Here is a 16,875-nt window from a genome sequence, read left to right as displayed (position 1 = left end):
TGTCCACATAGATGAATATGTACCGCCGGAGGGTTTGATAGATAAGAATTCTAATAGCAATGTGATGCACTTGATTATATGTTTTTCTTTTTCTTGATCTCTATAATTGCATGATGCTATTCTTAAATATGCCGTAGTGATGACTGTCGGTATTAGACCCTGCAATCTTTTTCTGTTTATTTTTGTTTGTATGTAACAAAACAATAAAGAAAGTTTAAAAAAAAAAGAAGCTAGTGGAAATGATACTGAAATGCAATTAGCTTTGAAGTATATTAAATCTAGGTGGCCGAAGAAGAATATGTTAGATGAAAATGAATCAGCATATTGGCACGTAGAGAATAAATTGTCTAAATGTAATTGGATGTTGTTATCAGGAAAACAATTGGTTATTCCCAGCAGTTTGAGACTGCAGGTTTTAGAAATGGTTCATGAAAACATTCAAGTATGCGTGGCATGAATGAAACATAAAGTAAGATGTGATTTTTGATGGTCTAGTAAGGATAGGGAAATTGAAGGAACGGTAAGATGGTGCATAGAATGTGCTAGGAGTGATAAATCACAGAAAGTTCTCAAATCTGAGAAGAGTTCAATGACTAGACCTAGCAGAGTTTGGGAGAGATTATTGTTAGACATTGCAGGACCCATGTGTTTGTCCAAATGTTAAGTGTTTTGCTTAGTATTGATTGATCAATTGTCCCAGTGGCCGGAATTGAAGTTTGTCAATCAGGTCACATCTATAAATTTTAATTTTATTCTTAAAAGAAGTGTTTGAAAGAAAGGAATTCCTGAGAAGTTTAATGACAGATAGCGGGGTCCAGGTAACATCTCAGGAAATGAAAAGCTTGTTGTCAAGTCATGGGATTGAACACATTCGTACATCTGTATACTATCCACAAAGTAATGGCATTGTGGAAAGATGGATAAAAGTATTGAAGGAAGCATTGCAATTGGCTATGGCTTCTCGAAGGAATTGCCATGAAACTCTCAGAGAATTGTTGTGAAGTTATCACAATGTTCCTTGGGATGTGGGAGGAAAATCTCCATTTGAATAGATGTGTGGAAGGTCGGCTGGGAGCAATATGAAACAATCATGGATGTTTTTGAATTTTTTTTATTAGATGACAAACTGCATATCAGTAATAGATGAAGTGGTGAAACAGAAGACAATCCCAATTGTCAGAATCAAGACAAGGCTATGTCTAAGTCCAAAAATCAGAGCTGTGAGGTGACTATTAAGTTGGATGATTGGGTTTGTGTGGAAAAAGGGAGGTATATGAGAGCAGGTGAATTCAAGTTCACTGATCTCATGAAAGTTGTCAGAGTGGGCAGTGATGTGATGGAATTGACGGATGTGTGTATGGAGCATGAGTAAGGTGTTGGTACTGAAATTTTTTTAGGCCCGAAGGAAGGAGGTACAGAAATCCTAGACAATGATGCAGGTACACAAAATGCACATCCACCGAGGTGGGATTAAAAACGGAATTGAGTGTGGATCAAAGGCATGGCAGATAGATGATGCGGGTAAGACGCTCTCCTATTTGCAATAAGGATTATATGATTTCTTAAAATATTGTCATCTGTAAACCATTGTATAGGAGTTTTGGAGATGTTAAGATTTATGTGTAGGCACACATCATGAAAGTCACTGTACGTATGTTTTTCGAACGTATTTCCTATTTTGTGTTTATGGAAGGGAATGTGTGATATTCTCGTGACCACATGTGGTATCTTGACATGGATTGCCGATCATAAAATGAGGTGGAAGACATGTCAAGATTACGGATAAAATAGTTGAACCAGGTCCAGTCATTCCCTTTTGCGAGAAAGAAGATATTACGCAAAAATAAATTTATATAATTCACTCAGCACTGCTCGGGACAGCACCAGGCAGCTGTGAGCAGAGTCTGGAGTACCATAAATTATTGCGGCCAGTGGCCCTCACATTCTTGCTCATTGCAGCACTACTAGTCTGGGCAGGATGTGATGTCCCCCCCCTGGTGCGACTGCCAATTGATGAAAAAACGTGACAGTCTCTGTAGTACTAGTAGCTATTGGGCATACTACCGCCCATAACGTCGGCTAACTCTGAGCTGCCTTAAATAACTCAAAGCTGCTCAGGCAGCGCGGCGCCACTGAAACTGAATAAATATAACACATTGTAGCGCTGACAGAGAAGTTTCCAGCACGGCCTTAGCTCTCACCTGGAAGTCCTGGAGTGCCCCAAGCCTGCAGGAGCAGAGCGCGCAGCCACAGGCAGCACGCTACCAGCTGACACACACAGGTTTGCAGGCTTCAGTGACAGCAAAAGTATCACGCAAATATGTGTGACAAAGCATTTCACTGCGGTGATGTGGACCACCACCCTAATATGCGTTAGTCTAACCCCTGAGGCGTGGTGGTGCTTAGCAGGACTGGGAGTTGTAGCCCACACCAATGACCTTGCGGCCTTGGTGTGTGGAGGGAACCCAATGATGATGGATGTCACCTTCGGGTGAGTGAGGGTTCTCATCCTGAAAGAGGCTCCCTCCTGCACAGCAGTTGAAAAACTCTGTTAAACACCCAGACTGCAAAAAGATTATGGACAGTCACTCTCTAGTCTTTTTTTTTAGTTCTACCAGGCGTACTCTTTGTGTGATTATTCCACCTGAAATTGGCTCTGTTTCAATAAAAATCAATGGGTAAACTGTTATACCGATTATTTTTATTAAAATCTCCCATTTTCTTCTAAAATGTTGGCAATGGCAAGCATGTATAAAAGAAGATCCATTTTTATGTGAAATTAAGAAAATGATATTTTAGGTAATTTATATGTAAGCTTTAATCCTTTAAGCTAAAGGTCTCACTTGTTTTAGAACATTTTAGTTGACTGCTTATACATTAAATTGTTTATTAGACAAACATCTGTAAATAGTTTGGTTAATTGAATTATCTTAATAAAAGTTAGCTATTGCAGAAAAAAACGTTATTGTACTAACCGGATTTAGTAAAATGAATTTATAACTGGCAAACCGGAATTTACCGAACAGGGATTTTGTTTTTTGTTTCTAAAATCGTTTAGGAGGCTAACGTTTTTGCGGGCGGAACCTTGAGAACATAGGAACTTAGGATGCGAGGTGGTGTTCCCGGTCGGAGCGGTCAGTGTTAGATTTGCAGTTGCCTGGTAACCGGTAATGAGAGCACTGCAAGCACGTACTGCGGCAGAATAATAAACACAAAGGGGCCTTACGCCCCACCACCAAAGAAGAGAAGATGTTGGACCAGGACACAGAGCTTTCGGTGGCCATTGCACAGATTGTGCAAAGGCTGCAGGGTACTGGCCTCTGCAACCGACTGGAGAGACAGGCACAGGTAAGCCTAGGTGACAAAAACCAGTGTGGTGGCAATGCTGACAGCGCCAGTCATGTCAATAAAAAGAGGACTTCTAAGCGCGGTTACAAATGTACGTCGCGAAGCTGGCGGCCATCTTGGGAGGGAAAATGTTGTAGCTAATGTCAATGAAATCACACCAGTTCATTCTTCTTTTAGGCCACTCGTTTTGTTTTGTTTGTGCGCGGTGATGTATTTGGTTGCTCAAAATAATATGGTGTATATAGGTATATAGTAGTCGTTCAATAAAAATGGCTCACACTACGAATAATTTCACTGACCAGCTTATTTTGTAAACTATAAATTGCTTGGTTGTGCATTGCGGAGTTACAGTTCTCATGTTGTTTATTAAGTAACAGCGCTTTGAAAAATCTGGAAAGTGCTCATTTTCAAAACTGTGGCACCACATGGATCTAGTAGGGCACCCATATTTTTCCCCAGTGTTGTCAATGAACCCCGCCCCTGCTGGCTGGAGAAGGATCCTTTCGCATCTTGGCAGGGGCAGTTTACCGGTTTAACAAGTCATTGGTTGGCCCAATCTCCGGTCATATGAAAAATTCAATGGATGCTAGATTCCGTGCTTTGTGTGCAAAATGCCCCTTCTCGAGGGCCTGATGACAGATTGCCATGTGACATTTTCAGTGTAATATTATTAGGGACATTACAACGAGTTAATGTGACACTTTCTCGCAAGCAAAATGAAAACGAAGACTAGGGAAACATATAAATATCACAAATTACAACCATTTGCGCAACGAGAAAACTCCATATTACCATTAGCAACTTAACTCGCCTATGAGATACCTGGCACTCTGGCACCTACTCCTTGCCAGGCGAGTCCCTGGCAACTGGTGGGCCGAGGCCGCAATGGCTGAGGTGTGAGTAGATCTTTAATGATTTATTGTTCATTGTCTATATTTTAATTACAAAAATAACTACACGTCTGCAAACGCAACCAAGAAGAGTGGAGCTCTTAGCACTGCATTGTTTTGCTTAAAAAGTGCCAAACAACCGGCATACAACTTTCACTGCGCCATCCAAACATACCAAAACCCAGGGCTTTAAGTGGGCCGGGTCTCACCGGGTCTGAGCAACAGCACTTTTTCAAAGGGGGCCTCGAAACGAGTCTCTATCGGGCTCTGTTCTGTGTCCTGGCACAGGCGATCTGTTTTCCCCCCGGACTGCAGTGACAGCAGGCACATCGATGTGCACTTGCTTACACTGCTCACTTCTCACTAGTGGTGAAGTCACAGCATGACATTGTTAGATTTGGGGGTCTCTATTTGGCAGAGGTAGGTACCTTTGTCCAAATAGGGACCCTTGCTTCTAGTCAGGGTAAGGGGTACATTCCTAAAATAACCCCTGCTCACCCCCTTGGTAGCTTGGCATGAGCAGACAGGCTTATCTCAGAGGCAGTGTGTAATGCATTTGTGAACACATACAGTAACCCAGTGACAACACTACAGATGGACACCACACTAGTTGTAGTATAAAAAGAAGTATTTTTTATATAGACTTAACACAAGACCACAAGCGACAAAAATACACAATACTGTACTTCAACATTTTTTGAAATAGCTTAGTTCTCTTTAGATGTAAAATGCGACTCTTTAAGTTCAATGTACCTTTGGATGCGTAACGCTATAGAACGAAAGTGTTGCAGGGAAGGTGATGCATCGGTTCCTTACATGCAGGAACAGTGATGCGTCGTGTCCCTATTGCTGCATAGGGGATGAGTTGGTTCTTCTCCGCGTGGAGAGGTGATGCGTCGGTTTCTTACTGCGCTTCCATGGCGGTGTGACCAGCAGCGCCGTGATGCGATGTAGATCCGGTGCAATGAAACAAAATGGCGTCTTCTTCTTGATGCGACAACGAGGCGTGCACGCCCAACGGCCGTGCGCGACTCAATGATTCTTCTGAGTCGCGACAAGCCCTGCGACTCGCGATGGCGACAGCGGCAGCACTGGCATGCTTCTCCGTTGATGTGACGGCATCTGCTGCGACAGCGACACTCTTCTCCGGTGATGCGACGACAACGGCTGGAGCGGCGACATGCTTCTTTGTCTTGAGTCGCGCTCCCAGCTACACACAGTCTCTCAGAAGGCCCAGCTCAACAGCAGGCACTTCAATTCCCAGCAAGGGAAGGCAGGGGAGCTGGTTAGTGAAGTCTGTTATCCCTGAAACTTCACACGTGCTGCCAGTGGAACACTAGATGCATCCCTGTGTGCACTCAATTGCTCCTCAGTGCGAAATGAGGATTCTAAACACAGTTTTTGTTGCGAAGTATTCCATGTTTTATTTCACACAGTTTTTATTTCGTCTGTAAGTTTACGTATTCCAAATGCTTAGTTTCTCTTATGTTCATACAAGCGACATTATTATTTTCAGATCCAATGCATTTTGGGCGTATCTAACAGCCCTTCATCAGGGAACAACACTACAAAATGAAAAAATAAACATAATAAACAAATGTTTTGGAATGTTTGCAATCAGCCTAATAAAGCTTCTGTGTCTTACATGAGAAAAAAGACTACATACGCCCAATGTGGTTTGTTAAGTGATCTCTTAAGATTTAGTGTGTCACCTACTCAACCTTTATAAACCGTGAGCTGCAAGGTGCTTTGAAAAACTTTGCACTTACATGCCGCATTCGACCGAAGTACTTGATTTAGAGCTGTCAAAAAACGTAAAGAAAAAAACGATATCGTAAACCGTTTCTAACCAACTAACTGAACCAACCTCTTACTACAGAGTGTTCCTTCGGGCTCAGTACTGACCTTGCTCTGGCCTTGAACTGAAATCCGATTTCCACTCTTGCCGCAGCTTTTCGTCCTGAAGGGACGCCATGTACGGTGCCCTCTTTAAATAAAACTCCCCGCCGGTACAATTCAAAGTTCCGATCACGTGGTATGTGAAAACGGAAAAGTTACTTCATGCGTGTCCGCTCTAAGACATTCATGATTTGTCTCTCAAGAAATGTGTTACCCTGCACCATAGTGCAAACGTGAGAACACTATAAAAAGTGATGAAAGTCCCTGGTACTAAAATACTTTTTTAGTGATCTATGGAAATGAAAAAGGAGGTGGGACTCGAACCCATGGATTATGTGGGCGGTGTGATGAATTCAGTAGATTTAAAGGCATACAAGCAAAAACATTAACTCAGTAACATAATAATAAATAATACATAAATAATCGCAAGGTCCACATCCTTAGCCAAGGAATATTCATAATGTTCATAAATAGCAAGATAATTCTATTCGGTCGTTAAGACCATTGGGTTTCTGTGATGACAGTTTTTGTATCCACAAATTCTCCCGTTGCAGGAGATACTTGGTATTATCTCTTCCTTCTTTTTTCTCTGCTGTCTCCAATATCATGTATTTTAATTGAGATATGTTATGTTGTGCCTCCATGAAATGAACTGCCACAGTAGATTTGATGTTTTTCGTTCGTATGTTCGATTTGTGTTCTGTTAGTCTTGTTTTTATGCGTCTCTCAGTTTTTCCAATATAAAGCTTTCCACAGGGACATTTCAGGGCATATATGACATTAGCAGTGTCGCATGTTGCATTGACTTTGAGTTTGATCTCATGTCCTTTCATGGGATGATTGATTTTGTTTCCCTTAATGATGCTGTTGCAGTTCCCACAGCTTAGGCATGCTTTAGTGCCCTTGTATACTTCGACGTCTGGTGGTTTGTTCTTTAATATTTCCCCAATGTTACGAGCTCGTGTGTAGGCGAATAAAGGTGGACTCTTCTTCTTGATGCGACAACGAGGCTTGCACGCCCAACGGCCGTGCACGGCTCAATGATTCTTCTGAGCCGCGACAAGCCCTGCGACTCGCGATGGCGACAGCGACAGCGCTGGCACGCTTCTACGGTGATGCGACGGCGTCTGCTGCGACAGCGACACTCTTCTCCGGTGATGCGACGACAACGGCTGGGGCGGTGACATGCTTCTTTGTCTTGAGTCGCGCTCCCAGCGACACACAGTCTCTCAGAAGGCCCAGCTCAACAGCAGGCACTTCAATTCCCAGCAAGGGAAGGCAGAGCTGATTAGTCAAGTCTGTTATCCCTGAGACTTCAGCAGGAGGCAAGCTCTATCTCAAGCCCTTGGAGATCCTTTACAAGTTGATTTGAAAGTAGCACAAAGTCCCTTCTTCTTTCTTTGGCAGTCAGGTAACCACTACAGGCCAATCCCCCAAACAGCACTCAGCTTATGGATAGTCTCCTCCTCAGTTTCTCTGGTTCCTCTCCTCAGCAAAGGTTCTTCTTGTTTCCCAAAAGTGATCTAAAGTTCTGGGATCTGGGTCCCCATATTTATACTAGCAAATCCTTTGTTTCTTGATGCAGAGACTGTTTGTGCCTAGTCCAAACTAGTTCTGTGCAGTCCTGGAGCACTTTGTTGACAAGACTCCTTCTTACCTTTGACAGTGTGGGCCAGGGACATCAGACGCACCACAGGAGTTGGAGCCAGCATAGTGGAAGGCAGGCACAGCCCTATTCAGGTCCTAGGTGCAGCTCCTCCCACCCATCTACATGAAGATAGCTCTATTCAGCCCTGTGCTGACTCACCCTGTCTCCTGGAATCCCCCAGCCCCTTTCACTCAAACTCCAGACAATGAATACACAACCTAGCAGAGACCGGCTTGGACAGTTAGGCAAGAACATACCTACTTTCTAAAAGTGGTATTTTCAAACACATAATGTTAAAACCACCTTCACTAAAAGATGTATTTTATCATTCTGAGTTCAGGCATACGAAACTCGAATTTCTACCTGGTTCACTGAGTCAGTTAGGAATATAAGGTGTTATAATCAAACTGCCCATCCTAGCCTATGCGGAATAGGTAGCCTTGCAATAGTGAAAAACGAAAATGGTTGTTATTCACTATCAGGAAACACCACACACATCGGGCATGTCCTACCTTTTACTTACAATACACCCTGCCCTTGTGCCTACCATAGGGGTGACTAATATGCAGAAAAGGGAAGGTTTAGGGACTGGCAAGAGAGTGCACTTGCCCAGTCAACATGGCAGTACCAGACTGCACACAGGCTTTGCAATGGCAGACCTGAGACACACTCTACAGGCTGCTTCTGTGGGTGGCACAACCAGAGCTCCAAGCCCACCAGCAAAAGACACACACTTGATGGACCGAATGCAGACCAAATCAAAACATTGACCCCCAGTCAAGAGATCTGGGTTAAATCCATCTTTCTTTTGCTCACCATGCCACCCCAGTTTAGACCTGGCCATATGCAAATCAGTCTTGACCCTGTGCCTCATGGGAACAGTCCAGCCCGAACTGCCAAGCCAGGTCCTCCCTGGACTGGAAACAAGCATCCTATGACGGGTTTTGGGGTTTCACCCCTCTTCAGCCAGGAAAGCCTGATTCCAGTGGCACAGTGAGCCCAGGACCCACATCTGGGCATACCTGGCACACTTATGGCGAGAAAGCAAAAGACACACGATTGATGGACGGAGTGCAGAACAAAGCAAAACATTCGCCCCCAGTCAAGAGATCTGGATTAAATCCATCATTCTGTTGCTCACCATGCCACCCCAGTTTAGACACGGCCATATGCAAATCAGTCTTTACCCTGTGCCTCATGGGAACAGTCGAGCCCGAACTGCCAAGCCAGGTCCTCCCTGGACCGGAAACAAGCATCCTAGGACCGGTTTCAGGGTTTCACCCCTCTTCAGCCAGGATAGCTTGGTTCCAGTGGCACAGTGAGCCCAGGACCCATGTCTGGGCATACCTGGCACACTTAGGGCGGGAAAGCAATAGACACACAATTGATGAACGGAATGTAAAACAAATCAAAAAATTCACCCCCAGTCAAGAGATCTGGGTTAAATCCATCATTCTTTTGCTCACCATGCCACCCCAGTTTAGACCTGGCCATATGCAAATCAGTCTTGACCCTGTACCTCATGAGAACAGTGCTGTCCGAACTGCCAAGCCAGGTTCTTCCTGGACCGGAAACAAGCATTCTAGGACCAGTTTCAGGGTTTCACCCCTCATCAACCAGGATAGCTTGATTCCAATGGCACAGTGAGCCCAGGACCCACGTCAGGGCATACCTGGCACACTTAGGGCGAGAAAGCAAAAGACACACAATTGATGAACGGAATGCAGAACAAATCAAACATTCACCCCCAATATCAAGAGATCTGGGTAAAATCCATCATTCTTTTGCTCACCATGCCTCCCCAGTTTAGACCTGGCCATTTGCAAATCAGTCTTGACCCTGTACCTCATGGGAACAGTCCAGCCCGAACTGCCAGGCCAGGTCCTCCCTGGACCGGAAACAAGCATCCTAGGACCAGTTTCGTGGTTCCACCCCTCTTCAGCTAGGAAAGCTTGATTCCAGTGGCACAGTGAGCCCGGGACTCACGTCTGGGCATACCTGGCACACTTAGGGCGAGAAAGCAAAAGACACATAATTGATGGATGGAATGCAGGTCAAATCAAAACATTCACCCCCAGTCAAGAGATCTGGGTTAAATCCATCATTCTTTTGCTCACCATTGGGTGGCGTAGTGGGCAAAAGAACGATGTATTTAACCCAGACCTTTTGACTCGGGGAGAATGTTAGCATTGTCAGCATTCCGTCCATCATTTGTTTGCTGTAACACTTTTCGCCCTAAGTGGAATGGGTGTGCCCAGACATGAGTCCCTTGCTCACTGTGCCACTGGATTCAAGCTCGCCTGGCTGAAGAAGGGTGGCATGCCTTGACACCGGTCCTAGGTTGCTTGTTTCCGGTCCAGGGAGGGCCTGGCCTGGCAGTTCGGTCTGGACTGTTCAATAGGGCGCAGGGTCAAGTCTGATTTGCATATGGCTGGGTCCAAACTGGGGTGGCGTAGTGGGCAAAAGAACAATGGATTTAACCCAGATCTTTTGACTGAGGGAGAATGTTAGCATTGTCAGCATTCCGTCCATCATTTGTTTGCTGTAACACTTTTCGCCCTAAGTGGGATGTGTATGCCCAGACGTGGGTCCCTTGCTCACTGTGCCACTGAATTCAAGCTAGCCTGGCTCAAGAAGGGTGACATACCCTGAAACCGGTCCCAAGTGGCTTGTTTCTGGTCCAGGGAGGGCCTGGTCTGGCAGTTCGGTCTGTAATGTTCCCATGGGGCGCAGGGTCAAGACGGATTTGCATATGGCTGGGTCCAAACTGGGGTGGCATAGTGGGCAAAAGAACGATGGATTTAACCCAGATCGTTTGACTGGGGGAGAATGTTAGCATTGTCAGCAATCCGTTCATCATTTGCTTGCTGTAACGCTTTTCGTCCTAAGTGGGATGGGTATGTCCAGACGTGGGTCCCTTGCCCACTGTGCCACAGGCTTCAAGCTAGCCTGGCTGAAGAAGGGTGACTTACCCTGAAACCCGTCCCAGGATGCTTGTTTCCGGTCCAGGGAGGGCCTGGCCTGGCAGTTCGGTCTGGACTGTTCCCATGGGGCGCAGGATAAAGACTGATTTCCATATGGCTGGGTCCAAACTGGGGTGGCGTAGTGGGCAAAAGAACGATGGATTTAATCCAGATCTTTTGACTGAGGGAGAATGTTAGCATTGTCAGCATTCCATCCAACATTTGTTTGCTGTAACACTTTTCGCCCACCAGCAGCATTTGATTTACAAGCCCTGGGCACCCGCAGTGCACTGTACTAGGGTCTGACAAGTAAACCAAACCAGGCAATCATGGAGTCACTAATCCATACATCAATTTACAATAGGGAGAGCATGTGCACTTTAGCACTGATCAGCAGTGGTAAAGTGCCCAGAGTCATGAAACAGCCAACAACAGGTCAGAAAAAATACAGGAGGAAGGCAAAAAGTTTAGGGATGACCCTGCAAAAAGGGCCAAGTCCAACAGACGTCATGCCAGGTGAGCGTTGTAGGGGAAGGGAAATCCTTTAAAGAGAGTAATTTTCTCTCTGCATTTCCCTTCTCTTTTTGAATCTCAGGAGCAGCGGCATTGTTGTGGTGTCACCAGGGCTTTAAGTGGAAGCTTTTTCAATATTGTTTACAAGACATAGTTGCTGCCTGTAGGAAATGGGGGTTGCCCAAATCTCCAAGGGGGTAGCATGGCATCAAGCGGGCAGGCCAAACTTCGAGGACATGTGAAGCATTCACGCAATACCCACAGTCAACACACCAGGCACACCACAAAAGAGGCAGGACACCAGTTTGAGTTGGAAAAAGATACGTCGTTTAGTAGGGTTTCCAACCTGCAAGGCAAAAGAATGCAAAACAGTAGTGTCACACAAGACGCCCAATGGCGCCAGAGCCAAGTAAATAGAGGGGGGAAATTATGTACATAGGAAGTAGTCCATGCTGTAAGGGAAAAAGGATGGATTCAAAATGTCATTAGTTCTGGAGCCCAATCTGGCGGGGCCAACTCAGGCTCTCATCCTACAGGGAAGGCTGTAAATGCAAAAGTTCTACATTAGCATAGTTAACCATCATGCACATTAACACCAACCCAACCCCTGTTAGGGAAAGAAAACATTAGGGCATCACGGCATAACATGGGCAGGAACATCTGCAATAAATCAGCCTATCTGGCCCATCAATCTGGTACATAACAAGGGCCTGGAATAACATCAGGCCAACCCATTGACCAACCTGGGCGGAATATACATCGCCCAGCATAGATATCAGGTAGGAGCCCTCCTTATATATCAGGAACACCTGTAAGGAAATAGCTAGGCTCCCTCTACCAACAACCTTGGGGTATCAACATCAGGCAGAACGGTGGCATCACTATAAGCATAAGACATCAGGGTGTACACCACAGCCAACTCTCTTCATAAACATTAGGCATACACATTATAGAGCATTGGCAGGTATTAAACCATACGCATGAGCCTAATCCTCCCCACTGGTGCATCATCTAATGAAGGCCCCCTAGGCATCTGTTCCCTCCCGGCTCATTCAAGCCAACCTATATGGGGGTGTGCCCTTAGGTCATAAATACACTGACACACTGGGTGCGGAATTCAGCGGAACCTGTGCTGTGTACCGGTGACGGCTAGGAGGCAACCGTGCAGCCCAATGCCAGCAGCCAGCCACACTAACACAAATCCCAGGGCCTACACTAGCTGGCATTCACCTGGACATCCCAGGCAGGGATTAACTAATGTCGTAGCCCAGTTCAGAGGCCTGGCAATCCTGCTGGTACTTCTCACGGGGGCCCTGGCGTAATTAGGGCCCACGAGCTCAGTTACAATGTCTCCGGGGGGGGGGGCGAGCACCGACCCTGTGCCCCGTTGCCCTCTCCACCCCCACACTGTGTATTGTTGCCCACACTCACCGGCTGTCCAGGACCTCCTTTGCGGTGGGGGCAGGCACCGGCAATGTGCCTCGATGCCCCTGCTGCACATTGCTTTCAATTGCAGGGCTTCCCTGACCAACCGGGAGCCCTGCGGGACCTGCAGCACCTTCTCGTGACCTCTGTCTCTCCCAGGCCCCTTTGATCTTGGGGGGACCCGGGCTGCAAGGCAGAAGGGCCAGGCACCGACAATGTGCCTCGAGGCCCCCTGACGTGGCACACGCGAAGGGAACTTTTCTCCCCTCTGGGGGAATCACCCGACTCCTCCTCCTCACCGGAGGTCTGGGCGGCTCAATCGGGGCTCCTCAGGTCCTCACGGGAGCCTCACAGCTGCTCTCCTCCGGGCGCTTCAGGTCGGGAGGTGGGGCTGGCACCGACAGTGTGCCCCGGCCCCGCCTACCTCACCGGACCTTCTCCCTCGGGGCACAGACCGGCGGGGTGGCCTCCCGCTCCGGTCGCTTCACTCGGGGCTCCCTCGTTGGCACGGGGGCCCTGCAACCAAACTTCACCCGGGTCCCCCTCCGACCTCACGGGGACCCGGGGCTTCGAATCCCCTTCTCCTGGCCTTCCCGGCCGTCAGCCAATCCCTGCGCGGCCTTAAAAGGTCACGGCCGCGCAGGCCAATCCGTGCGCGGCGGGGGCGGGCCGATGACGCGGCCGGGCCCCCGTCACGTGATAGGGGATCTGCCGGCCTCAGGGCCTCGCGCGGCCCTTTCTTCACTTCGGCAGCCCTCTCCTCACACCGGGGGCCGCCGCACGGTATTCACAACGGTGGGGGTCCCTGAAAGGCGGTGCCGGGCCGCGGTGGTGATTTTCACCAATTTACGACGGGCGCAAGGCAGCGCCAACACTCCTCGGGCTGCGGCGGTGATTTCGGCGGCAATAAGGGGTAGGCTCCCTTTTAATTAATTATCTTTCTGTCGCTATTCTCCACAGAGACCGGGGCGCTTTTCTCAGAGGACAGCTCCTCCCTCAGCCCACACAGTCCTCAGAACCAACAGCACTTCGGGGGCCACACCAATCACAGGGCACAGTCCCTTGGGGGCACCATCCTCCCCAGGCAGCTCCACAGGCAGCAACAGCCTTTAGATATCCAGCGCTTATGGGGCGATACGGCAGTTTACGCCAGTCAGCTGTCCACAGCCTTTCACCATAGGCATCTCACAGCCCAGCGCTTCCAGAGGGGCCACCGCTTCCTTGGGGGCATCAACCTCCCCAAAACAGCACTACTGCAGCACACCTCACAGGGGGGAGGGTGAACAGTCCCACAGTCCTCCTCAGGGGTACACTCCTCACCTCCTGGGCGCTTCTTCACGCAGTGCTGGCGTGGTTCCCGGTCCATCCAACGTCAGTGACCAGGGAAGGGGCCCTCCCTTGTCAGGGGCCCATGGGGACAGCAGCGGGGGGGGGGGTTTATAAGGGTGCAGGGCCCAGCTCACAGGCCCATGTGGCGGTAGCACCTAACAGTAGATCCCCTCCCTTCTTGGTCCCAGCGCTGACTGACTTTCTGGTGACACTTCTCCCTATTTATACCCTCCTCCCTCACAGAACCAGCACCTTCCGGAATGTTGGGGATAACTGGTTCACACTGGCTCAAGGGGAGGGGTTGAGCACCCTGGGTGCCAGGCTTCCCTCCAAAAGCTAGGGGTAGCTGGGTAATATTATCTAGTCCGCTGACCTATGTCAGTCCAGTGGCAAAACCCAGGGCCATGGCATCCATTTTAAAAACACTACATTTCAGTCAGGTGCAGTTTTAAAATGGGGGATTTTACAAGTGCTCACATTATTTCATGTAATTACATTTTTCACAAGGGGTCTCGCACCACTCATGGCCTATACAGGTTTAATCCCATGGGGGAGACAATCTAGATAAGGGGGTCAAAAGCGAAAAATTTGGGGGGAAAAGGCCAAGTCCAACACAACTCCCCCCCAGCCAAAAGCCAGGGTAGACCGATCAATGCCTTGATGGGCTTCCCTGCTTGGGGCGGAAAAAGGTGGACGCAGGCCTGCAACTACAGGAGCACCTGCAGTTTCTCCTCCACTCTGGAACCCAATGGTTCTCTCTCGCAACCCTCCCTTCACCAACAAAACCACCCCACTGGTGTTCCCTAGTGGGATGTTTTTCCTTCCTAGAGTGGGAGGCTCTAGCCTCAGGCTTGTAATTCTCCTGGACCACTCTCTTCTCTCCAAATTGCCACTGGTCCACCCATCTGGGGTCTACACCCTCAGACTGACCAGCCCTTAGAGGCAAGGCTCTCCTCCCCCTACTTCTCCTCCTAGGGTTCCTCCATCGCCTACGCCTGGGGACACCCTCACACAACTCTCTCCCCAACCTGGAGTCGAAACCCACAGGCTGAACTGGTGACAGGGGCGAGTCCTCCCTCTCCCTGCACCCCCTCCCAGAGTTCCGCACCCTCCTACCCGGAAAAGTACCCCTGGGAGTCACTTCCGGGGGGACTCTGGTTACAGAGGTCCCTCCCACCAGGGCAGGCAACCCCTGTCCCTGGCCACCCAACCCAGGATCTGCGCCCTGTGGCTGAGCTGGTGACAGAGAAGAGACCTTCCTCCCTCTGCACCCCCTCCCAGAGTTCCGCACCCTCCCACTGGGAGTAGTACCCCTGGGAGTCAAATTGGTAGGGACCTGAATTACAGGTACCCCACCCTCCAGGTCAGGCAACCCCTTAACCTGGAACCCCAGTCCAGGATCTAAACCCTGTGACTGGTCAGACCCCCGAACCACTGGAGCTCCGATTATTGATGCTCCGGGTCCTCCTGACATGAGGGGATCCCTTCCTCTGGATGACACATCGGGACAGCCTAGTCTCCCAACCTGGGGTTCTCTTAAAGAACACTCCAGGCCCGGTGACCACAGCTGGGGCACCTCGGGACACCCCCCGTCTCACTCCCTTCAGGATCACTCCCCTCAGCCTTCCCAGACGCTCTGGCACTTACCCAGAGGTCTGCCTCCCGTGCAAGTTCCCTGGGGTCTGAGAACCCGCACCGCAACAGATGGTGACGCAGTCTTGGGAAACAACTCCTCAGCATGTGCTCCCGGATAACGGCATGGCACAGCCCTTCCCAATCCTCCACTGCTCTCCTCACCACCCAATCCTCCAGTACAGTCCAACACTCCTCCTCGAACTCTCCCCAGGACTGATGGAACAGCTTTCCCCTGCCCTAAACACTAACCCGTCCTCCTCTTCCGGGGAATCAGGCACAGTCTCTTGGGCTTCGGGAGTGGGACTCCTTGCACTGGACCTACACTCGCTGCCACCACTGGATCCCACCCTCCACGGTGAATCCAGACTCCTGAAACCACTCTCAGGGGACAACCTACCCACCTGAGCTGATCTCTCTCTGGTGAAGGCCCTCTCCGCCTCCGCCATCCTCTCCTGGGCTAGGACTTTTTCAGTCTCTAGTCGCTGCTCTTCTACCCTCAGCTGCGCTAAGCCCTCGGCATGCCTGAGCTTTGCCAGCGCCAGCTGATACTCCCTCTCTTCCCTCCTATCTACCCACTCTTCTGGGGACAGGGAAAGGGATTGGGCAGTAGCCCCGGGGCTGGACCCAGTGCTGGACTCCCTATCTACAGTGTCCTCATCAGCTCCTGGCATCTCCGCCCTCTCAAATTCTTCCTCCTCCTCATCGGAGTAATTACCTCCCAGGGTTCTGGATGGGGAGCCCTCTCTCTGGTCTCTAACCCACTGACCCTTCAAAACCTCGGGAGGGTAGTCAGATAAGTCCCCACCAATCTCCAAGGGCTCTCCCCTCTTGAGGGCCTCATAGAGAAACAAATTCCTCCTAATGTTCCCTACTGGGGGTATCCCTCTCTCCAGGAGGAAGTCTATCACCTCCTGTTCGGTGTACTCCATCAGTTCCACTTCCTGGTAAATCAACCCCATCGTGGCGAGGTACACCCGGGACACACCCTCCCAGTGGAACAAGGGGACAGTTCAGAACACTCTTCAGGAGGAAGCAATTTAGCAAACAATCTTCCAAACAATAATCCCCACCACAAGGCTCTACTTGTGGTGTAACCTGTGGCCGCTGTGGTACTGCGCAAACACAAGTCCTATCCCACCGCTTGCCACCAATGTAGGAAATGGGGGTTGCCCAAATCTCCAAGGGGGTAGCATGGCATCAAGCGGGCAGGCCAAACTTCGAGGAC

At 49.1% G+C, this 16,875-nt stretch overlaps 1 protein-coding gene across 2 annotated transcripts in view; it reads left to right on the top strand.

Moving 5' to 3' along the window:
• Positions 1 to 3,140: 3,140 nt before the first annotated feature.
• Positions 3,141 to 16,875, top strand: part of TBC1D19 (TBC1 domain family member 19) — a 1,159,927-nt gene continuing 1,146,192 nt past the window's right edge. The window contains exon 1 of one of the 2 annotated variants that reach the window (XM_078678973.1): positions 3,141 to 3,348. In XM_078678973.1, coding sequence (XP_078535099.1) covers positions 3,250 to 3,348 — 99 coding nt within the window. In that variant the 5' untranslated portion in view covers positions 3,141 to 3,249. The remainder of the gene's footprint in view (positions 3,349 to 16,875) is intronic. The other variant, XM_078678974.1, reaches the window with a different exon arrangement.

Source organism: Lissotriton helveticus, chromosome 2_2 (assembly GCF_964261635.1).
Source record: "Lissotriton helveticus chromosome 2_2, aLisHel1.1, whole genome shotgun sequence".
Classification (NCBI taxonomy): Eukaryota; Metazoa; Chordata; class Amphibia; order Caudata; family Salamandridae; genus Lissotriton; species Lissotriton helveticus.
Note: the sequence above shows the minus strand (reverse complement) of the source record. Positions and strands in the feature narration are given on the sequence as shown.